Source organism: Crinia signifera, chromosome 8, assembly GCF_055691185.1.
Source record: "Crinia signifera chromosome 8, ASM5569118v1, whole genome shotgun sequence".
NCBI classification, from domain to species: Eukaryota; Metazoa; Chordata; class Amphibia; order Anura; family Myobatrachidae; genus Crinia; species Crinia signifera.
This window is the reverse complement of record NC_139224.1, coordinates 98,745,210-98,771,229: the sequence shown is the minus strand read 5'-3', so window position 1 is coordinate 98,771,229 and position 26,020 is coordinate 98,745,210. Positions and strand designations below refer to the sequence as shown.

The 26,020-nt window shown below is 41.8% G+C and overlaps 1 protein-coding gene across 3 annotated transcripts in view; it reads left to right on the top strand.

Moving 5' to 3' along the window:
* The window catches only part of NR5A2 (nuclear receptor subfamily 5 group A member 2), a 124,780-nt gene extending 109,188 nt beyond the window's left edge, over nt 1-15,592 (top strand). For all 3 annotated transcript variants that reach the window (XM_083156860.1, XM_083156859.1, XM_083156861.1), the window contains one exon: nt 11,159-15,592. In XM_083156860.1, coding sequence (XP_083012986.1) covers nt 11,159-11,406 — 248 coding nt within the window. In that variant the 3' untranslated portion in view covers nt 11,407-15,592. The remainder of the gene's footprint in view (nt 1-11,158) is intronic.
* Nucleotides 15,593-26,020: the final 10,428 nt, after the last annotated feature.

Sequence of the window (26,020 nt, the reverse complement as noted above, 5' to 3'; positions counted from 1 at the left end):
CAGAAGTCTTCCCCTTTGTATTACAAGTTTGCAACTCATTGAAATATGGGGTCTATGTACTAAGCCTTGGAGAGAGATAAAGTATTGTACCGGCCAATCAGCTCTTAACTACTATGTTACCGGCTGTGTTTGAAAAACGATCACTCAGTACTTTATCTCTCTCCACTTGCTCCCATGCTAAAGGGGTGTACACATGTGGCACTAGCTGGGAGATTTTGACTAAGCGATTTGGCTTAGTCTAAATCAAGATGTCGCTGCCGGAGATAAGTCAACGTCCATCCCCATCAGCAGCCCGTGCGTACATTCAAATAGACGCTGCAGCATCTAGTCAAAATATTCTCGCCTGCAGTGTCTATTTGGCCGGGAGATGGCGAGACGCTGCGGCTGCGCGTATCACTATGGCCCACTGTGTGTGTGTAAACCTTCTAAGCGATTGTGACGATGTAATCAAAATCGCTTAGAAGAATCGTCCCATATGTACACCCCTTTAGAACATATGCCCTAACATAATGTGTACATGAATCGCCTAGATGGGCCAAGTGTTCACACTGCATCTGCACCGTGTTCATATCTGCGCCAAATTCTATATTTTATTATTTTTAAAAGTATTCATATTGTGTATGTAAATGCAATGTCTTTTATATTGTAGCACTTGTAGATGTTTATATTTTAAACATAGTAGATAATATACATTTATATAGAGGCATAGCTGGAGTAATGTGGAACCATGCCATGGATCAACAGAATTATAATATGGAGCAATAGAATCTTAGAAACAAAGAGATAACAGTAGATTGTGCAATGTTTGTTTACTTGAGATTACGTTTAATTAAGTTGAGGTATATTATAAATGAGTGATAGAATGTTATTTTGATCTTCTATCACTCATTTATGAAATACCATATTAATTAAATCTTAGTTTCCCTGTATTTTAGCAACAAATTCCTGCTTCTGTACAATTTCCAAAAATGTCATAGAAATTTTTTTGGTACTCTTTACCTAGAAGGGCGCCCGCGATTGAAATCGCGGGCGTCGGGGGTAAAAAATCGCGGGCATCGCGGGTAAATCGCGGGTACATTAAAAACGGGTGCCCGCGATTTTCCCATAGGGATCAATGTTAAAAACGGTGATTGACCGCGATTTTAATGTTAAATGCCTCAATGCCCGCGATTTGGCCATAGGAAATCGTGGATAGTAGGGCATGAAAAGGTCGGAGGACGCGTACCGCCGCCCCTCGCGGGCTCGCTGCGCTCGCCACGCTTCCGGTTGACGTTGATCGTGGGGTGGCGTTAACAATTGTGGGGGCCATTTCAGAGTTCACGGTGACTATTAGGGCTCTGTGGCCCATTTAACATTGTTTCCTATGTAAAAATCGCGGGCATTGAGGCATTGAACACTAAAATCGGGTCCAATCTAATTTTTAACATTGGTCCCTATGGGAAATCGCGGCCATCACGGCCATCGCGTCGCACCCGATTTTTAGTGCATCCGATGGTCGCGATGGGCGTGATGGGCGCCCTTCTAGGTAAAGAGTACCATTTTTTTAAATGAGCTTTAATAAAAATTGTAGAGCAGCGCTTCTCCCCCTCAGCCTTCAAGCACCCCGATCAGGTCACGATTCGAGGATTTATATCAGTGAAGTAGGTGGAATAATAAATTACTCAGCAAAATAAAGTAACTCCCCTGTGCATTATTAGAGAAAACATCCAAACGTGACCTGATGGTGGTGATGGTGGTGCTGGAGATCGAAGTTAGGAAACCTTGTGTTAAAGTGATTTCAACCACACTTAAGAGTCTGATTTAAGTTGTTAATGTAAGGAAAGCAAAAAAAAAAAAAGCATGGAATTCTAGGGCTGATGCAGCCCTGATCGCAGGTCTGTGTCACATCCCTGGTGATTATCGGTGGACCGCATATGCACACGGTCTGCAGTGCACATGCGCGAGCCCTCTGTGGGGCCACAGCCAGCAATGCTCTGTGATTGCAGGCCCTACGCTGGCTGACAGACAGCCGGAAGATGTTTCTGGTTGGCACCCCAGCATTTTCAAAAAGTTGCAACCCTGCAAGCAGGACTGAATCAGCCCCTTTGTGTCTGGAACAATCTATGATGCAATACGTTGATATTTTTTTTCTGTTTATGGTAAATACTAAGTAACAGTTTTATTTTTACACCACAATTTAGATTTCTTTTTGGACACACTTGTCCCACATCTAAATATCTCAGCACATTACATCTGCCCCATCTGCATTGCAACATAGTTCTGCCCAGTTGCTTGCTTTTTAGCGTTACTAATGCTGGCCACACATCAGACCAACTTTCCTCCAACCATCCAACTAGTTGTGCTTGGATGGTACTGTATAAAAATCTGGTACTGGATAGGAGCAAATGTAATTGTAATTAAGTCATTTGTTTCCCAAATCGGAAAATGGACAACTGTCACTCAATGTACTGTAGTTAGACCTATTTGATTTAAAAGGTACTTGTTTCCTAGCACGGCGCCCATTGCATCGTATACCATAAGCCTTACAATGGTATGCGATGCGATGTGATGCGATGGCACCCGATGTTATACAATTTAAAACCGTATACCATCGCATTATGTGCCATTCAACCTTTTGGTACTTGTGTAGTTTCACGGCGCCAGAACTTCCGGGTTCTACGCTCGCTACAACTATCTAAAATAAACTAACTTAACTTGATGCCAACATGGATAGTCCATACCCCCACTTTCCATGTTGGCATGGAGTTGATTTTAAATAGCGTGGCGAGCGTAACGAGCCACCGAGCCCGCAGCGTGGGCAAGCGAAGCGAGCCCCGCAAGGGGACTCAGACGCATGGCACCATGCTGGCGCCGTGAAACTACACAAGTACCAACCTTTTCATACCCCCACTATCCACGTTGGCGTGGAGTTGATTTTAGATAGTGTGGTGAGCGCAGCGAGCCACTGAGCCCGAAGCGTGGCGAGCGCAGTGAGCCCCGCGAGGGGAAGCGGAATACATGTAAAGTAATACGCATCCCCTCGCGGGGCTCGCTGCACTCGCCACACTATCTAAAATCAACTCCACACCAATGTGGATAGTAAAGGTCTGAGGACGCTGCGCTCGCCACGCTTCGGGTTGGCGTTCATAGTGGGGGTGGCGTGGGGGTGCATTTAACATTCTAAGCACCCATTAGGGTGCTTATACAATTAAAAATCGTATAGGGGGGTCAAAATCGCATCGCATGCGGCTATATAGCATGCAATGCGATACAATGCATAAGATGCCATATGATTGAAAATCGTGGGCGCCGTGCTAGGAAACAAGTACCATTTAAACAATTTCACTGAATGTTTTTGTCCATTCTCTTGAGTTTGAGAGAAAATTGCTTATTGCCATTTGCCCTCATACAGTATCAGATTTTCAGTCCAACCAACCAAATAGTTGGATGGTTGGAGGAAAGTTGGTTTGATGTAAGTAAGCAAGTTTTATTGGTTGTTGTGTATTTTCACGGCTTCCACGTTGTACACTCCCCAAACATACTGGCGCCGTGAAACTACACAAGTACCGTTTTATTTATAACGGACATGGGGAACATATATTTACCCAGGCAGCCATTCAGCAGCGCCACATGGTGATTGCACCAGCCAGATAGGTAGACAAGTAAAACAGTACAGATATAGGACATGTACAGATATATACTAGATGTACTCTGTTGAGCAACACGGACATGGGGAACATATATTTACTGAGCTGTACAGCACCCAGGCAGCCATTCAGCTGCGCCACTTGGTGATTGCACCAGCCAGATCGGTAGCAAGTAAAACCTGTACGGATATAGAACACTATGGGGGTGACACGGGGTACATATTTGGCTAGCAGCCCAGATCCTAGGCAGCCAATAGAACAGTACAAGGAACACAGAACAAGACGTAACTAGACATAACAGCAACAGAAGAACAAAAACAGAGCACAATAAACAGTACAATTCTTAGTACACAATACAGCTGAGATATAGGGAAGTGAATGAGAAGAGATGCAGGTATAGATGGTAGGTAAGAGAGCTGTAATTGAAATACAAGAAGAGTGCTGTGAGAACAGGAGGGATGAGGGCCCTGCTCCAAGGACCTTACAGTCTAGAGGGAGGGGGAGACAGACAGGTGACATGGGGTGAAGGTAAGGAGACCTGAAGGCAAGAAGTGAGCAGTTAAGGAGACCTGAAGGAAAGTGAGCATGGTAGGGATGGTCAGGACATAAGGCAGCAGGTAGAGAGAATGGGCAAAGTAGTCCTCTCCCTCCTCCACCTGCACCCTTGACACCTAACAGCCCTGCACTGTGGCCCTCCGCCAGTGTGCCCCGAGGACCAAGGCCAGGAATGTCCGCCACACATGAACATATCAATATGTGGTGCAACCTGCCAATGGAGAAACCATCCATGCAGCCATCTGAGTGAGGCACACAGTGTAGCTTGCTGCTGGCAGGCTGTGCATAGTAGAGGTGTAGCATGCGGTGCGGGGTAACAGGAAGAAACTGTAAGAGAATAATACAGCGGCATAAATGGGAGTATTAAGGCAGTGGTAAGTTCAATAAAAAGTAATAGAATTAGATTTCACATGTTTCAGGGAGCAGCAGATGATCTTTGTAGCAATAATGGAGCAAGGTGGTCCAGTCACGTGAGTGGATGATATAGTCAGAAGGGTATACAGAGTAGGTAGGTAGATGAATGCGGTCCTTAGCAGAAGAGTTGGCTGACAGATTAGTCTCCATTGTTCTCCTTATGTTTAACTCCTGTATAACGCCAGCTTTGATGTAAATATTGTAATATCACTTTGAACTGATCACTTAGAATCTGAGAATCTGCCCAGCATTACATATACAAATCAGGCTGAAAGTTAAGGTTCACATATGTGATTATTTACACATCATAACTGCCTACTCTCCTGGAATGGCCAAGAGGCTTTGGAAATTCTTGTGGCAGTCTCAACCACCCAGGAAAGTAGGCAAGTCTCATGCACCATCCACCTTGACCGTCCATTCACATCCACGTGTGGGAGTAATACAGAAGTAGCTGGAATTGTGGCCTATTCAGAAATAAGTGTATACAAAGGTCTGGCTCTTTCATAAGGATCTCTTGCACCTAGCATATGGCTGGTGCACATGTGTGCTGATAGTGATAACAGCTGCTCTCAGTAGCAGATATATAGCAGCAGTGCATAGATAGATCCAGCCACATAGATCCAGCAAATCCCAAACACAGACATCAATGCAGAACACAAAGGGAACGCAAGTGCACTTGAAATGCTGCAGAGTTCTATGTGGATCAACTTGGCAGCTGTGCTGATGCGGGCAAACTTGGCAGCTGTGCTGATGCGGGCAAACTTGGCTGCTGTGCTGTTACGGGCAATCGGCACAATACATGAATATAGATCTGTAGCAGCTTATGTCATTTTCTTTGCTTGTGGATTCCATTCAGAACTTGGGAAATCTTATGGAAATCTTTAAGACCACTCACCACAGATTCTCATGATAGGAAAAGCAAGATGTAAGACTGCAGGAATTGCATTTAGGGGAGATGTTTATTTATACGATGTGCTATAGAATACGAATTACTATATGAAATTCCCTAAATTAATAAAATAAGCCATATTATAATTCCAAATAATTCTATGCAATTAAATTCCGAGTTTTCTTCCCAGAAAACTAAGTATTCATCTTAGCTTGTAGTTCTCACCATGTAGACAACCTCCTATTACCTCTGGGAAATCCTCTTCTGTGGATTAGATGGAAATCTGAATATGCCTAGGAGCTAGAACAGAGAGCAGTAAGTCTTCATATACACAGGCGTTATCTTAAGTGCTAAATGTAGGTTCTTGAAGCTTTGATGCTGATACACGTTTACTTGCGTCAATTTCGACATTGCCTGCAGCTTTTAGAAGCATTAATGCTTAGTAAAATACAGCGGAGTTCCATGGGAACGCTCATTTAAATACATAGTACATTATGCTGCAGGGAAGATATGAGAAGCATTAATGAACATGCTTCCAACGCTGTGTTAAAGTAAAGATGCCACAAAGTGCAAGGTTTTGTCTATACTGTAACATTGTTATGTAACACGTGCATATAAGATCTGAAGAACATCCCTGCAAAATAATACCCCTGCATGGAGAGAGAGAGATGGAGAGAGAGAGGGAGAGAGAGGGAGAGAGAGAGGGATATCAATCACAAAAAAGTAATTGTTCTCTCAATAGATTTTAGATTTCCTGGCATTTTTGTGAACATGTTAAGGATATCATTGTGATATTGGGGTTGTGTTCAAGGCTCCTAGAGGTGTTTCTATGGTACTGAAGTTGCCTATAAATAAGTAAATTAGTGGGAAGTACATTGATCAGTTCAGTGTAATAAGCAAGCAGACACTATGGGGGAAATTTACTAAAGGAAATTTGTAAAAAAATAGGTGTATTTGTATTTAGAAATACACTTATTTTTGTCATTTACTATGCCGAAAATACGGCAATTCGTATTCGTATTGATGTGCTATCAATACGAATACGAATTGCCATATTTTCGGGATAGTAAATGTAAAAAATAAGTGTATTTCTAAATACAAATACACCTATTTTTTTTACAAATTTCCTTTAGTAAATTTCCCCCTATACTGCTAAAATCCCTGTCCATTGAGCAATCTTCATGTTTTATTTACTAAGATTAGAATTATATTGCAGATGGGATGTTGTCCATAGCAACCAATCAGAATCTACTTGTATTCATTTAGCACCTTCTAGAAGATAATAGATAGAATCTGATTGGTCTCCCATAGCAACATCCCATCTTCAACAGAACTCCCATCTTAGTAAATACACCCATTACTGCCTAATGGGGATGTTCTGCTGTCACATGTTCATTAGTTCTGCAGCTGTAAAAGGGTTAATGATCCACTTGATTAGCAGATATCAGAACTAAACAACGCTATTTGTTTTACTCGATTAGAAAACCTAAGCAGTGCCCTGGCGCTGTTTAATTAGCAGACGGAAGGCTTGATTACAATAATGTATGCAGTAGAGCCGGGGTGTGAACGGGGAATGACTCTGCTGTCTGAATATATTCAAAAGGACCTTAGGGTCTACTGTTCAATAAAGATGGAAAATTGTACGTGGCTCCCCCCTCTCACACTTATTCTGAGGTTGTTCCATGTGAAAAAAAAAAGTAATTAGTCCCTGAGTGAATAAACCGGAATAGATTAGACAGCGCTTGTACAAGGGGACCAAGGGCTGATTCTGCTTAAGATGTTACTTCGTAAAGTTTTCGTTTGTAATCATTTTACTTAGAAAGCATGTTCACGTGCACCGCTGCCTGCCCATAATCCTTTGCTTCAGAAACTTCGCACAAGCTGACACATTGATGGAAATATATATTTTGTGTTTAGTATTAACACGTTTATTAACAGTTATTTCTATTGCACATCCTCCACTGTCGACAGGAGTTTTCACGTTTTTTGTTCTAAACCGACTTGGCGGGTGCAGAGAGTCATGCGAGGGGACATGGCACACTTATACGTTGTCCATGTTGAAATAGATACCCAAAAAACTTGAAAAACCTGTGTCGACCTTTTGAGTGTCGATCACGCCCATCTACCAATGTTGACCTATGGTATGCCGACCATTTTCAGATGTCAACTATTAGTGATCATCCTATTGACTGTCGACCTAGATATTCCTAGACATTGTCGACCCCCTATACCAGTCATTCCCAACCACGGTCCTCAAGGCACACCAACAGTGCAGGTATTAGTGATATCCAGGCTTGAGCACAGGTGACTTAATTAGTATGTGAGTGATTCTGATTAAACCATCTGTGCTGAAGCCTGGATATCACTAAGGCTGGTTTCACACACTCCGGCTCCTGCCGGACGGTGAAATCCCGCACGGCCAGGGAGCCGTGCCGCACACATTAGTTTTGAATGGACACTATTGTGTCCATTCACACGGGACGGCCACGGCCAGCCGCACGGGTGCAGCCGGATCCCACCACTGGAAGGGACGGCTGCCGGGCTGTGGCCATCCCCTCCATGATAAAGTACTGTGTGCGGCACGGCTCCCTGGCCGTGCGGGATTTCACCGTCCGGCAGGAGCCGGAGTGTGTGAAACCAGCCTAAAACCTGCACTGTTGGTGTGCCTTGAGGACCGTGGTTGGGAATGCCTGCCCTATACCATAACTGAAGGAAACCATTTACTGACAGTTCCGAACACTTGCTGTTGGTGGCACGAGAGAGACAACTACAGCTTATACTTTTTAATCTTAGCTATATAAGAACACTCATTTATTGGTTTAGGATGGATAATTCATTGTGGTTATTAAAATCTGATTGTCACATGCTAAAAAATCATATTCAGCTGGCTGCCTACACATATTATGCTGATCAGTGGAAAAGGCAGATTCCAGCAGACCACCAGGGTCTCTCCAGCTGTTATTATAATTGGGATTTCTTTTAGCTAGTTCAGTAATAATGTATTACTGCACTACAAACTATGGGACATCAATTAAAAAGAGTAAGTATTCTTAATTGAAAAGCACTTTTCACACCTTTGTATACAACATGGAAATGCTTTATTTTGGATAAGGTGGCACTTGACGGTATTTAACGAATGAAACATGATATTGTCCTTGATTCACGATAGTCCTGTGAGAGGGTGACATTTTAACCTTCCACTCTACTCACCTCGGATGAGGATATATTGTCTATTCGATATAAAAATAAAAATGCATGAGAATCTTCAGCAAGGTTAAAGGCCAACAGTCCATCTATTTTCCACCGATGATCAGTCACAGAGATATATATTTTAGGAGGTGGTGTCTTGTGAAGATGATTTTGCTCTTCAGCTGAGTGTGGCAGATGGTTCATTAGCATAGTCTTGGCCTGTCCCAGGATTTCGCCATCATTTAGAAAAATGTCTCACAGAAACAAGACTTCTTGTCTTATTTTATTAGAATTAACGGTGCGCCGGGTCGGTTTCTAAATTCACCTTGGGTCAGAAAAATTAATCCAAAATGATATGAATTGTTCAGTACTGTGGTTTAAAGATAGGAAGGGCCCCGGAGACTCATTAGGAGACTATATATTATTTTCTGGCTTTGGAAATCTACAACCTTTATGTCACTAAAGGGTTTGACCTTGTTCTATTTAAGCTATCCTTGATTCTGCTTGATTGAATTTGTATAAAGAGATTCTAATGAAAACATAGCTTTAGTTACTTTACATTTCATCAAAATTGTCCTGTTCTATTAGATAACCCAGTGTAAACACTTGGCTTTATCAATGTAAATAGAACTATTGAACACATAACATTACAGATTGGCTTTCTATGGGAAAGTTCTACATGGTATATATGTGAATTTGTTGTTCATTTACTTTCTATCTTTACTTTAATGCTTAAGTTTCTTGACTAGGAGACAAGGGGGCCTATATAGTAGGTAATGTAGAGAGATAAAGGGGTAGATGTAATAAGTCTTTGTGAGAGGACTAAGTGGAGAGAGATAAAGTACCAGCCAATGAACTCCTGTCATTTTCAGATAGTGGGGTAGATGTATGAAGCAGTGATAAGGGAGAAGTGATAAAGTGTCTGGTGCTTTATTACCAGCCAATCAGCTCCTGACTGTTAAATTACATACTGGGTTTAAAATGGGACAGTTAGGAGCTGATTGGTCAGTGATACCAGGCACTTTTAGAATATATTGAAATGTTTGCCTATTTACAGTAGCTTGATAACCTCTCTCTTTGGCCCTTATTCTGCTCTAAGCGGTAACGGCCGCATGCGGCCGTTCCGCCGATGTTTTCGCTCTGCGCATGTGCAGAGGGCACTCTGCGCATGTGCAGGCGAAATCGCCGCACAATTTTTTTTAACGCCGCAAAGGGGGTGGATAGGGGCATGAGGGGCTACTTAGCCTCATTTCCCTATGCATACGCCCCGCGTTTCATGGGCGTTCCCATGCAAACGCGGGGCGTACGCATGGTAATGAGGCTGTGACGCATGTGTTGGGGGCGGGCATCTGACATCGCCGGATGTCAGCTGCCCGCCCCCATACATGCTTTTACACGGACTAGTGTCCGTGAGGTCTATGGGTGCGGGCGCTGGTGGAGCGTGCGGCCCTGCCTTCGATGGTCGGTGACCATCGAATGCAGGGGGCTGCTCCAAGATGGTGGAGGCGTATCCCCCGCCATTTTCATGCGGACCGCCACATGTCCGCGTACGGACGGCCGTGGCGATCCGTATTGAAGGCGGGGATTCGCCTGCACGGTCGGAGCCGCATATGCGGCTCCGGCCGCACCAACCAGAATAAGGGCCTTTGTACTCTTCATGATCGCTAATGGACCCATTACACATGTGGAAACACTAGATGCTACATATTTTTTTCAGTTACAGGCCCATTTATTAGTACAGGCCCTATGTAGCAATCCAGTAGCAAACCTGAAAGTTGTCAGAGTTTGTCCATGCCATCTTCAGATGCAGTTAGTTCCCAGAGCCCCGTTTCTACCTATGAGGAGGTGTAGGTTGATTAGAGGCATCCTATTGGATCCCTCCACAACCCCTGCACATAAGAGAAATCCAGTCACACGTGCACTTACAAGTTCAACCTGTCAGTGCGATTAGCAGCGGCAGAACCACTAGTTGTAAGTACTCTGGTGGTGGCTGATTTGCGGAGCAGCTGTCCCCACACTGAAGCAATATTGAATTATTCCAGTATTTAAGTATCAACTGCTACAACCTCCCCCTATAATGACAAGGGACCTATGCAGTGTCAGACTGGGGCATGGAGGGCCCACTGGGAATTATGTTACAGAGGCCCACTTTAGGGGTGTGGCCAGCTGCCACAGAAGTTTGGCAAACCTTTAGAGTAAATAGTATAGTAAAGTATAGTAAATACTGCTTGTGCATGCATGATAATATACCCCATTAGTAACACCAGTGCACTGTAGGAAATACACCAATGTCAGTATAATGTATAAGTCATGTGCACAGTCTGGAACCTATAATTACAGGTGGGGCCCCCAGACAATGGGGGTTTCCCCTGTACCCCTGTGGGCCAGTCCGACACTGGACCTATGTATATGTTAGTGCTGTAACAACTTCTTCATGTAATGCACTGTTTTTTCAATTATTTTGTTTTTCCTGTTTGTGATTTAGATGTGAAGAACTTGGAGAACTTCCAGTTGGTTGAAGGAGTTCAGGAACAAGTCAATGCTGCTCTTCTGGACTATACCATGTGTAACTACCCACAGCAAACAGACAAATTTGGGCAGCTGTTGCTACGGCTACCAGAAATCCGGGCTATAAGTTTGCAAGCAGAAGAATACCTATATTATAAACATCTACATGGTGATGTGCCATGCAACAATCTTCTCATCGAAATGCTTCATGCAAAGAGGGCCTGATTTCTTTTTACATGGAACTGTGCACAAACATTTACAAAAACTATTTAACTTTAAAGACATTTAAGAGACAAAAACTTATAATAATCACAATTCTTAATAGTCAATACGTGATGCATCAGGGTATTTGTATTTCAAACTGTGAATGACATTACATATCCCCGAAGGATACCGCAAGGGAAACTGCCTGATTACAACATAACCAAAAAGGAGGATCGAAAAATGAATGATCAGACAGTTGCTCCTAGAGAGGGGTCATCTCTATCGGAAAGGAAAAGACTGGGACGTGAAAGAAAAATACAATAACACAAAAAGACAAGAATTTAATATTTAAGTACCTTAATTCCTTATAGTTAACATAAAGCAAAGTATGTCTATGCATTTGCATTGCAAGGAATGTTGTATTCAGAGGATGACTCAAATAATCCACACAAAAAAAAAAAAAAGCAAACACACACACATACATACATGTATGTGCATACCTCCCAACTTTGCGTCCCCCTGGATCGGGACCCATGTGGGGCGAAGCCGTGCGAGTGCCTGAAAAGGGGGAGTGGCCTATGGAAAGGGGCATGGCCTCAAGGGATGACACATCCTAAGCACCCACCCCCCCTTCTTGGTTTTCGCCACTCTGCTTTGCTGAATAGATGCTGTGCAGGGGGGGGGGGGGGGGGGGTGGGGACTCCCAACTGGTGGCCCCGGGCGGGACGCGGGAGTGCCCTTAAATACCAGGATGTTCCCTTGGTAAGCAGGACAGTTGTGAGGTATGCATGTGTGTGTATATATATATATATATATATATATATATACATGCTTGCACACACATACATACATACATGCACACACATATACCTGTGTGTGTGTGTGTGTGTGTGTGCGTGTGTATGTGTATATATATATATATATATATATATATATACACACACACACACACATACAAACATATTTCTATTCACATCACACATATTATATATATATATATATATATATATATATATATATATATATATATACACACATACATATATATGCACGCACACTCACGTGTTGCATGTAAGAGAGTCTAGGATTTGTCAGGTTGTTGTCTTGTTGGAGATGCTGCAAATGCACAGATATGCTGAGTATCAGACGGACCTTTGTTAGGTCTACATGGACTGCCTACAGTCTAATTGTGTAAGTAACGTTTATGCACCATTTAAACAAAGTTTCCAGAATCAAACAGCCATCAAAACATTATGAGACCACTTGTATTTTGCAGGACTGTGTTTTCAGTGGGCGAGATGCTACTGTATTGCTCATATGTAATTTGCACTGTGTTGTATTTTTTTATTGTTACAGGCTGCTTGTCAACAGATATACAGATGGCTATGTTCTCACACTTTCTTTTTTAAAGCTTAGAGTCAACCAGCTATCAGTAAATAAATCCTTAATTGTAAAAAAAGAACAAAATTGTATGTATACAGTAATGTTATGCTTGCATTCTGCAAGCAGATGTACAGTACATATATTGAAGACACATTCACTTGATGTCACTACTGCATTGTGATGACACCACCTACTCTATGTTGGTTTTTATTTTATTTTTTTAATTGATATGCTCTGCAAGTTTACTTTACATATAATGGTACTAGTGGACTGGGGTACCACTGATTTAGGATCTGGAAACCGTAGCACTGCTCTTTAAAGTCAACGTTCCTTCTGATTTCTGTTTAAATACAGTACATTTGTCTACATTTGTGCAATGATATTTTGCTTAGTCTTCTCATTCTCATATTGAGTTTATTTCCTATGAAAGAGATGCATAATTCTGTTTAATCTGTTAACACCCACATGTCAACCTACCACCATCAGCCCTGTGTATGCCAATTGAAAGTATTTGTATTTTGTACATTTTCTCCAGTAGCAACTGCTAAAATGATTGGGAATCACTTACAACTAGCTTGAGAACAAGATGCCATTTACTGGCTGAAGAGGATTTACCTGATCAAGGACCAGATGCACTAAAGCTTCAAAAGTGATAAAATGGAGAATGATAAACAGCCAGCCAATCAGCTCCTACCTGCCATGTCACAGGCTTTGTTTGAAAAATATCAGGCAGGAGTTCATTGGTTGGTTGTTTATCACACCCCATTTTATCACTTTTGAAGCTTAGTGCATCTGGTCCCTAGTCCTGTGTAGCCTTTGCAATATGCTTTTCTTTCAAAATTCCTTAATATATTTTTACATTCTCGTAGGTTACTTTTTAGTTAAACATTCCTGTTTTTACACTGGATCATGTGAAAAGTGTATTAGAATTTTGCAACGCAGTATGAGAATAAACTTCAATAAAGGGCCTGATTCAGACTTTGCAAAAGTAGAACTAGCGGCGGTTGTCTGTGGGGAGCCGTCCTGCACAGGACAAGGCCACTTACCAAGTAACTCCCTGCAATGTGCTTCACAGCTAAGCGCTAGCACATGACCGGCAGCACCCTGGCTGCACCGCCTAGCTGAGAAGCCAGGAGCAGGCATGTTTAGGGTCGAAGTGGCTGCTTGTGACCGGAGCATGGTGAACACGCTTTCTTTTTCCAAGCCGCTCCCAGAAAGCAATCGGCCCTGCCCCCAATGGTCCATCGACTGTGATTACCAGTCTATCACAATTTAAATGTTCACGAACATGCAGAACTCTGAAAATCATGATCTGCGATTTTTCGGAGATCTGGGTCTGCATTAGTCCCAAAATCTGGATTCTGTACTAGATCAGTAAGAACTTTCCTTATCAAAATAAATGAATTTATCAGATAAGCTAATCTATACCTGCTCTCCCAGTTGTATAACTCAAAAAAAGTATTATTTCATTGCATCTGGCATAATATCTTGTTATACAGATGGCTACTGAATCCAACAATTCCCAAAAAAGGCATTATTGAAGTTACACTCAGTGTTTACATCAGCATCGGGCACCCTGGGATGCTCCAGATGCTACAAAGATTTACCAGCTTTCGCAGCACCTTTCCACACTATGGGTAAGCCTTGGAGAGATATAAAGTAGCGAAACATAAAGTATCACCCAATCCTCTCCTGTTTTTCAAGCACAACCTGTAAAGTGACACTAATACCCCTTTCACACTAATGGAGTATTTACACGTGAAAGTGCATCAAACTGGAATTTTGGCAAGTGTGAATGAAAACAACTTCATCCCAGTTCCTAGGAATTTGACGGATTATACCCATTGCACATCTGCAAATATATACCATTATTTGCACATGAACTCTCATCAACCCGGGAGTGCTACGTGTGAAAAGACACAAGCTGGGACTCTTTACATTGTGGCTGAGACCTGTGAATTTGCCAGGTTTCCTAGACATTAATTTACCTGGACGTAAGTCTAAAAAGGGTATCAGAAGCTTGTTGGTGAGTACTGTATCTCCCCCCTTAGTACTTTATCTCCCTTCACATTATCTCTCTCCAATGCCTGAGACATCTCGCCCTGTACATTATTAGAGCATCATATGAGATGAAGCGGAGTTTCACCGAAAAGCCACTAGTGGCTCGTTGCTTCTTTTTTTACATTTGTGAGGCTATAAATCAATGAAGGAAAGGACACTTTTTTCTCAGTTATTTTCGATAAATCCTCCACCCTTAAAGCTGTTCAACATTTTTGTAATCAGTGTTTAATTGATGTCAAGAGACATTAAAGTTTTTCTTATTTCTCTTTTATTTTTCAAATAGTCTGCAGAGCACTTTGTATTATACAAATCAAATGTCTTTTGCAATAGACACAAATTTGAGGTGCTGAATTTATTTGAGTTCAATACTGCAGAACACATCGAGTCACCTATGTGCAGGTCTCGATGTCAGTCTATGACTGACTCCTAACAGTTAATATGCATTTGAACTGTTTTGTACTTGAAAAAGTGTGTATGAGTAACTAGGCCTGTAAAATGCGGCTTTCTGTATAATAGACAGAGCACTGTATTTGTAGCATATGCGGAGCAGTACATCCCATGTACGGTAATACCAGCAATGGCGTCCTCCAACTGGCTGTACAATCATTCAGACACAACTGTCAATCTCTGTTATTCGCTTTATAAATAGTTTATTTTTATGGAACACCTGTTCCCACTGTAGACAATTCCAATTCTAATTTATTGTCCTCATGGTTTCATCTTTCTGTAAGATATATCCACAATAAAGAAGCCAAATATGTCATTAAAATGTTGTATATTTTATTAGTTGTGTCTTGAAAATGCATTAATTATACCATTATAGGGCGCATGCTAAAACATTAAAATTATTGTCTTTTATTTAGGTGACATCACAAAGACACTGCAGTGTCAAACATAGGGATAAAACAAAGACTACCTAGGAAAAAGGGGAACAATTAAATCAGATACAGACAGGTATACACACACACACACACACACACACATATATATATATATATATATATATATATATATATATATATATATATAGATACAGAAGTACCAACACACTCGCCATTCCTAGGAATGGGGTGCAAACAGCACCCACATCCCAGGGTGGGGTGCGGTGGCCTGTGACCACACACTCTAGTAAATACAAACACAGGGGGCCCAGCACTCACTACAACAAACTAACTCACCTTAACATTCAAATAATCAATAAATAAATAATGGGGTTTTAGTTCATGAATTGATCAATGCATTTAAGCTTGCAGCCCATCGCCAAGGGACCCCATTTCACTGCAAGTCCTACACTAAAAACTGGTTTTCTTGGGAACCTGGCACCTGCTTACACATCATAGCTAAAATGAACATGTGTTTTTTTCTGGGTTAATGCTCAACTGCCAAGTAACTAATGGCTTTTATAAGGTGAGACAATCCCAAACACAGCACCTGAATTAGTATTAAAGGGGCAGCTGTCACAGGTTTCAGGTAAATGAGCTTATCTAGGGTGCATGAGAAAGCTATGATCACAGTAACAGAGGTTAATTAAAAATCAACCCAAATATATAGATACAGAAGTACCAACACACTCGCCATTCCTAGGAATGGGGTGCAAACAGCACCCACATCCCAGGGTGGGGTGCGGTGGCCTGTGACCACACACTCTAGTAAATACAAACACAGGGGGCCCAGCACTCACTACAACAAACTAACTCACCTTAACATTCAAATAATCAATAAATAAATAATGGGGTTTTAGTTCATGAATTGATCAATGCATTTAAGCTTGCAGCCCATCGCCAAGGGACCCCATTTCACTGCAAGTCCTACACTAAAAACTGGTTTTCTTGGGAACCTGGCACCTGCTTACACATCATAGCTAAAATGAACATGTGTTTTTTTCTGGGTTAATGCTCAACTGCCAAGTAACTAATGGCTTTTATAAGGTGAGACAATCCCAAACACAGCACCTGAATTAGTATTAAAGGGGCAGCTGTCACAGGTTTCAGGTAAATGAGCTTATCTAGGGTGCATGAGAAAGCTATGATCACAGTAACAGAGGTTAATTAAAAATCAACCCAAATATATAGATACAGAAGTACCAACACACTCGCCATTCCTAGGAATGGGGTGCAAACAGCACCCACATCCCAGGGTGGGGTGCGGTGGCCTGTGACCACACACTCTAGTAAATACAAACACAGGGGGCCCAGCACTCACTACAACAAACTAACTCACCTTAACATTCAAATAATCAATAAATAAATAATGGGGTTTTAGTTCATGAATTGATCAATGCATTTAAGCTTGCAGCCCATCGCCAAGGGACCCCATTTCACTGCAAGTCCTACACTAAAAACTGGTTTTCTTGGGTGGTCACAGGCCACCGCACCCCACCCTGGGATGTGGGTGCTGTTTGCATTCCTAGGAATGGCGAGTGTGTTGGTACTTCTGTATCTATATATTTGGGTTGATTTTTAATTAACCTCTGTTACTGTGATCATAGCTTTCTCATGCACCCTAGATAAGCTCATTTACCTGAAACCTGTGACAGCTGCCCCTTTAATACTAATTCAGGTGCTGTGTTTGGGATTGTCTCACCTTATAAAAGCCATTAGTTACTTGGCAGTTGAGCATTAACCCAGAAAAAAACACATGTTCATTTTAGCTATGATGTGTAAGCAGGTGCCAGGTTCCCAAGAAAACCAGTTTTTAGTGTAGGACTTGCAGTGAAATGGGGTCCCTTGGCGATGGGCTGCAAGCTTAAATGCATTGATCAATTCATGAACTAAAACCCCATTATTTATTTATTGATTATTTGAATGTTAAGGTGAGTTAGTTTGTTGTAGTGAGTGCTGGGCCCCCTGTGTTTGTATTTACTAGAGTGTGTGGTCACAGGCCACCGCACCCCACCCTGGGATGTGGGTGCTGTTTGCACCCCATTCCTAGGAATGGCGAGTGTGTTGGTACTTCTGTATCTATATATTTGGGTTGATTTTTAATTAACCTCTGTTACTGTGATCATAGCTTTCTCATGCACCCTAGATAAGCTCATTTACCTGAAACCTGTGACAGCTGCCCCTTTAATACTAATTCAGGTGCTGTGTTTGGGATTGTCTCACCTTATAAAAGCCATTAGTTACTTGGCAGTTGAGCATTAACCCAGAAAAAAACACATGTTCATTTTAGCTATGATGTGTAAGCAGGTGCCAGGTTCCCAAGAAAACCAGTTTTTAGTGTAGGACTTGCAGTGAAATGGGGTCCCTTGGCGATGGGCTGCAAGCTTAAATGCATTGATCAATTCATGAACTAAAACCCCATTATTTATTTATTGATTATTTGAATGTTAAGGTGAGTTAGTTTGTTGTAGTGAGTGCTGGGCCCCCTGTGTTTGTATTTACTAGAGTGTGTGGTCACAGGCCACCGCACCCCACCCTGGGATGTGGGTGCTGTTTGCACCCCATTCCTAGGAATGGCGAGTGTGTTGGTACTTCTGTATCTATATATTTGGGTTGATTTTTAATTAACCTCTGTTACTGTGATCATAGCTTTCTCATGCACCCTAGATAAGCTCATTTACCTGAAACCTGTGACAGCTGCCCCTTTAATACTAATTCAGGTGCTGTGTTTGGGATTGTCTCACCTTATAAAAGCCATTAGTTACTTGGCAGTTGAGCATTAACCCAGAAAAAAACACATGTTCATTTTAGCTATGATGTGTAAGCAGGTGCCAGGTTCCCAAGAAAACCAGTTTTTAGTGTAGGACTTGCAGTGAAATGGGGTCCCTTGGCGATGGGCTGCAAGCTTAAATGCATTGATCAATTCATGAACTAAAACCCCATTATTTATTTATTGATTATTTGAATGTTAAGGTGAGTTAGTTTGTTGTAGTGAGTGCTGGGCCCCCTGTGTTTGTATATATATATATATATATATAAGAAGAACAGATAGAGCGCACAGTCAGCAGAATGAATAAAACAATACTTTACTTATAATAAGCTGACATACATTGGGGTTAAAGTAAAAGCTCGCCACAGTTGGTCATATCACCAGCACAGCGGGGGAGTACGGGTGTAGTCACCACACGCAGGATGATCAGCCCAGCGGGGTACGCACATCAGCCGCCGCCGACACAGGACCAAGATCTCTCCACAGGGACGTCCAACGTCAGCAGTGTAGTTGTCACGCCCAAGGCGTTTCATCACCAACACAGACTTCGTTCCCCTGACGAAGTCCGTGTTGGTGACGAAACGCGCTGGGCTTTACTCACAGGAACCAGGGAAATATATTGCCGGGTGCCCTCCAAAGGTGCACCAGAAGGACGCCGAGGTCCTAAGATACTTGCAGGGTGAGGGGATATTCCAGTCATAAAAAAAATCCTGAAAGCCAAAATTCGGTAGACAACATTTCAGCACCTTTTATGTGGTCTCCTAAGTTTACCACACCATCAGTGGCGTAATTATAGTCCCGCAGACCCCACGGTCGCGGGGAGGTGCTGAGTAGGTGTGGGTACCGGGGGTCTGCGGGGCTATCAATGCGCTGCACTGCCTGCTGGTGCTGCTTACCGTTGCCGCTGCCAGGTGTATGGCTGGGAACCGGGACCCGCAGATCTACTAGTCTGTGGTCCTGGCCCTCCTGGCTGGCTCCTGCAGTGCTAATAAAAAAACAGTTTTTATAGTTATGCTACTGCACACCATATACCCCTTATACAAATCATGCAACATAATAGTAACCCCCTTATACTGTACTTGCCTCTTATATATTATGCCATATGGAATGAGCCACAATTCACACAGGCTGAGCCAAAATTCACACTATTCAAATTCACGTTATGCCACACAGTTTAAGGCAAAATTAACAATTTGCCACATGGATTGAGCAAAAATAAACACTATGCCTTAATGGATTGAACCAAAATTCACAATATGCTTCACAAACAGGGACATTGCGCGCCAAAGGCGTGCATTAAAAATTGATACCATAATGCCCATTACGTATTATGCCAAACACCTTAATGCCTATTAAAAATGATGCTACATAAGTGCTGCTTACCTACATGCTCATTGCCAGGAGCTCCATGCTCATTGCCAGGGGTTCCATGCTCGTTGCCATGTGGAAACATGCTCGCGGTAACTGGGGGACAGCCTCTGCCGGGCAGAAGTGACAGTCATTGACAGCCGGGATGAAAGCAGGGGGCTGCCCGGCTGTATTTGAAATCATACCACTATCACGCCAGAAAATGCAGAGATTTACCAAGGAATATGGTCCCAGGATCATGCAGGGACACATTCCCGGGCTGGCCCCTTTTAAACCTGCATTTTCTGGTGTGAAGGGGAGAGAAACCCCCCCCCCCCCCGACCCCCTCTTTAACCGGCTATATCTTCGGAACCAACTGACCCATTTACATGAGACCAGTATCATATTGAAGAACTTTTAAGTGGGATTCAAATTGTTTTGGTCGCATGAAACTGGGTAATTTGGTTCCAGAGAAATCTGCCCTCAAAAACATGAACAGCCATGAAATTACATTTCAGAAATAAAAAAATCGATTTACCCACAATATCTCTAGAACAGTGGTTCCCAAACTGTGTGCCGTGGCTCCCTGGGGTGCCTCAGGACACTTGCAGGGGTGCCCTGGGTTGGTGGTCCAGGACCAATTCAGATTATCAATGGGTAATTATTTATGAGCAAAACCAGTGCTGGCGGCTGCCAATCATAAAATGTGTACAAACAGAAGCAAATCCTGCCCTTTACCACATTACTGACCCTAAGAATCAAATATAAACCCAATCTCATTTTTTTTTTTTTGGCCATGGGGTGCCGCGAAAAAATTCTGATACTCTAGGGTGCCGTGATTCAGAAAAGATTGGGAACCCCTGCTCTACAACCAATTAACCTATATGAACCTGGTTTCAGATTGAAGGCTCAGCGCTTTCGGTTCAAATGAGATCAACCTCGAGCTTCTGCGATGCCAGGGGAGGAACTGGCAGCTGTCGGAACTGGGTGGGGGTCAGAATTAGCGGGTCCCATGTTAACCTATGGGGAAAACGTTCCAGGTTTGCCCGCCGGTATCTCCGGTTCCCGGGGGCTAGCGATGCGGGGCTGGGCTCATTGGAAAGCCCTAGTCCTCATCTACAAAATGGGCCTATTTAGAGAGTGGGCCTGGAGCTGTAGTTCCATCAAGCCCATTGTTAATCCATCCCTGACCCTATGTAATCTGTCATGACCTGTCTCCTCTGACCATCGTGATATTAGGAGTTGCCTTTGCAACCACTGCACATGTCATTGTCAGGACAGAGCTGCAGCTCGTGGGGACAGTATGGTGACTATGCTGCCTGATGGGGACACTCCGCTGACTATGCAGGGCTGCCTCGGGGACACTACGCTGACATCATGCTAAGGAAGAGTTAGCAGTGGAGGGAGAGTCTGTGGGGGCAACCCAACATCTCCGAGAGTGATGGTCAGTGGGCACGTCCTTAGGGTGATGACAACTAGGACATTCCATGAAGAAATGCCATTCCCCACAAGGCCATGCCCCTTTTCACAGGCGTGGTTGATGACAACAACCCTAGCTATACCTGCACCTAGTCTGCAAAGCAAAAGTTGAACAATGTAGATCCACAAATTGATTAAACCCTTTGAGTGCCAAAATATCTGTTAAAAATGCCAGTGTCGCCCACAGCGACTGTTCTTTTAGTAGAAATAAATACAAATACAGCCAAGTCAATTAATTAAAGTTAGCTAAACATTGCACCCAAAAAAAAAGAACATTCGCTGTGAGTGACACTGGCATTTTTAATGGATATTTTGAGGATCTCTCACAGCAACGTTGGCACTCAAAGGGTTAATAACCGCCACAGGGAGTAGAATTTGCAGACACACAGGGATGTACTTAATATTTCGTACTTTTACAGCGGCAGTTGGCCGCCCGCTCCTTCCGGGTCCATGTCCCCTCGCGCTCACCACACTTTATAAAATCAACTCCACACTGAACCTTCTTCAATGTGTTGGTGCTGAATACAATGCCCATGCATCTCTTTCACTCTGTGCAATGGGTCCAAAGCCAGAAATAATGGTTACTTAAGTGATCACTTTTCTTCCTACCTATTGCTCTTATAGGAGTCTGTGTTGTAGTATTTAAAGTTTTATACCTATGACCCCCCCAAAAAATTTCACATTATGGAAGATGAGGAATGTTACATGTTGAGGGCATATCACAATTTTTTATAAATATGCTCTATAATAAGGTGCAAGCAAAGGTACACACACATAGAAAAGGGAGCTTGTTGTAAGCAGAAATACCATACTTGTATATTTTCCATCTCAAAATGTAAACACCCTCAAATTAGATAACTATCCTGGATTATTTTCTTCTTTGCAGCTCAAGATACTTTATTATACTGAATGGTGTATATATGAATCCTCGTCAATCTGAGGTGGTATAACTTCCATCACAAAGTGATATCTCTGAACACAGTAACAATCTTAAAATACATTTCTGGCGCGTTTCATAATGCAAGATAATTTCCTCAGTGACTGATATTCAGGGGGTTTCAGCTGATGCCAGCTGAGAAACAATTATTTAGTATCTTATTGGAGGATATTTATGATATCTTTTGTGGCTTTCCTTAAGCCAATAAGAGGCATCAGTTTTTGTATAATGTTAGGCTTCATGAATGAAAAATCATGAGTGTATAAATAGGGCACAGATTAACTGTAAAAAACACATAATAGAACAATATAAGTGTATGTTGAGGGCAAAAATACAAAATAGATATATACTTTAGCACGTGTGAGCATCATAATTTTCCCTCATTACAAAGGAAATAAAAGAAGTGCTGAATGTTTTCATTTTCCTTTATACACAGCAGAATTCTATGTGGCAAATTGTACACTCTGTGACTGGCTGTCTGGGACATATTTAGGATGCAACTTGCAATTTTATACTATGTATAAGCCTGAAATTGAAGTTGCTGTACATGAGCTTTGACTAACATTCACAAATATACATGTCATTTATGTGAGCTGAATTTATTTGAGTAACGTCTGTAATTGTAGTGGAAGCATTTTTCCTATGCACTCCACATTTTTGATCTAATCCAAGTATGAGAGGCTTTGGAGAGATTTCAGTTTCTATCAGAGCACTAGATTTAAAGCCATAATATTCAGTACATTAATTTCTAATTGTCACATTATGGGGGGAATTCAATTGAGGTCAAAGAGTGTGAATTGCTGTTGCTGCAGGATTTAAACACCCACAACAGCAGCCCTTTGCTGGCTGATTAGCACCCCAATTTGCTCAAAATATCTCACTACCCCATTGCGTAGTGAACACTTTTGAGCAAGATCCTGCTTTTATAAAGCACGGCGTGTGCCCCACATATTCGGCCGGTTTAACCGATTCACCCTGAATTGAATTCCCCAATGAAGACTCTTTTGCTATTGAATAAACTTTGTAGCATTTTGTTTAGAAGAATAATACTTAATTGCAACACAATGTTCAGATCTATCTAAAAAGAAACCAGTAGGAAATCCATTACAATTAAATGAATGAAAAAATAAATAATAAATACATTTCAGTGTGTATAGGGTAGAATAGTTTCACTAGATACCACGATAGTTAAACTAGTGGCAATTTGCTTCACACTCCATGAAAGGACAATCTTTAAAACTAACAGCTTAGAGCGAGGAAAAAGGTCTGTGTGTGTCCCACATGGAACACTTAATCACATTGTGATATATTTATGGGGCGACTCTCCATGAAAATTCTCCAGTTCAAGGCTACTGTCCTTTACAAGTGATATAAATTTTGATCTGTTCTGCCGGGATCTGTACTATAGGGTTTGTGTGGAAATCGGTTAATGATGTTGCATAAGAAGGCTAATATTGACAATTAATATGAAATAGATTGTCTCTAGCTATGACTACTACCAACACTAAATCTATATATAATGTACTTTCACATCTACTAATACAAAAATATTTTGTAAATGCTAAAATTATTATATTGGATTTTTTTTTTTAAATCAAGCTTTTGTATTATTTCTAAACAAAAAATTTTTGTTTGGTGTTTTATGTATTTTAGATTTAGAGTTAACCTTCTTATATTTACGTATGCATGTTTTCTGTTATGAAAGTGCAGAGTTTTTTGGATTTTTGGCATTGACCGCTCAAGGAGTGAGTTATGAATTGAAAGCTATAGAAAAGACAAAAAAATATACATCATCCCCACAGTGTCTTCTCATAAATGTGCCCACCATTTCTTCTTTTCTCCCGCTCTTCAAAAACTCATCCATCACAAAACTTCATTATCCCTAAAGCCTCACCCGTCCTACTCTCTTCAAATAAAAAAGATTCATTTAATTCTCTGTCCGGAGAGGTGGAGACATAATATGAGCGGACATCTGAAACACTTATCAAACAATAACCAGCATAGTAATGCCGAATCGGCTGTATATTTACGCCATCTCTCTAAATCTCTGGCCATCCCTCTTCCCAATGCGACAAGCAGATGACAGGAAGACATTTCTTGAATGCCTTTCAAATGGGGTCTCTTGCTCTGCTAGATGACATCCTTCAGTTATATGTTCTTGCCAGATTTTTCCCCCTAAACTGATGTTTGGAGTTGCTCGTGCAGAGAGATCGCTACATTTCTCTCTGTCTTGTATAGGAGAAAAGCCATCGTGTTTTACTTATAAAAATATTTTATATTTATGTAAAGGTATAGAAAGCAATACAATAAAATTGTTCTGTGTTTCAGAGCCATACTGTGCTCTACAATAAAGATAATGACTTAGTCTGTTGGTTATTTTCTTTGAACCCGGATTAGAATTCTTATAGCCAATAATATAGTATATGAAATATTAGCCATTATTATGGCTTACATATAATCTTATATTCTATAAATTCTTAAAAAATGTTAAGAATACATAGTGGCCTGGCAACAGGGGGTGGGTCAGCGGGGACATTTGTACCAGGGACCGAGGTTCGGAGGGGCTCCGAGAATCAGGGAAAGTACTGCATTTATCGTTAGAATCCAAGGCCCAGTGGGGATGTACTCAATCTTGACCAATAAGAGAGTGAGAAAGGAAGAGTAATGTGAGCTGCAACCTATGGGGTGGTGACTTATAATCAGTATGGTCATGGCCTCAGTGATTTATAAGTACCCAAGTTTGAAGACAAATGGTGCCACTGATGTCAAACCTGTATATCATCGTTTAGTCTCATCTATCAAACAACGACTGGCAGACTTTCAGATAAATTCATTGTGTACGTTTGTTTTGGTAGCTGTTGGAAGTGAGCATGTTTGAGCTTTTTCTAACCATTCGAAAGTGCAGTACCGATCGGTGTTTAGATTCTTGTTTTTGGATGGGAAGACATGTGAGGAAATCAGAGATAAGTTGGAAGCCATTTATGGGGACCTTTCACCTTTGATGACAAACATCAGATATTGTTTCAATGAATTCAAACATGGTTTTACATCCGTCCTCATTGAAGAGTGTCCAGGTTGCCTAATTGAGATGACTATGGATGAAATGGTCAACAAAATCCATGATATCATATTGGCAGACAGGCGAGTAAAGATCAGAGAGATTTTTGCGATCATAGGCATCTCATTGTGCAGAATATCCTACATTAACTTTTGGGCATGACAAAGCTATCATCAAGATGGGTGCCACGTTTTCTCCTTGTGGACAACAAGTGAAACAGAATGACAACTTTAAAGCAGTGTTTGGACCTATTTAAGCGCAATCTGAGAGTTTCTTCTTTTTCTCCCAGTTTTCTCCAATATCCATCACTACATGCCAGAAATGAAAAAACACAGTGGACTTCACCTGGGGAACATGCACCAAAGAAGGTGAAGATGGTTCCATCAGCCAGAAAGGACATGGCCACTATTTTCTGTGATTTTAAAGGCATAATTTTCATTGACTTTGGAAAAGCGAAGATCGATCACAGGGAAGTATTATGCTGAATTATTTGGGCAGATTTGACGATGCATTGAAGAGAACATGGCCACACTTGGCAAAGAAAAAAGTTCTGTTCCTCCACGTCAATGCACCAGCACACTTGTCCCATGAAGTCACATTGAAATTGGCCGAACTTGTCTGTATTCTCAAGATTTGGCCCCCTGTGACTTCGCCAAAACTAAAGCCTATATCTGAAGCCTGTTTCCATTACAAATCCTATTTTTGGAGGGCTTGAAAAA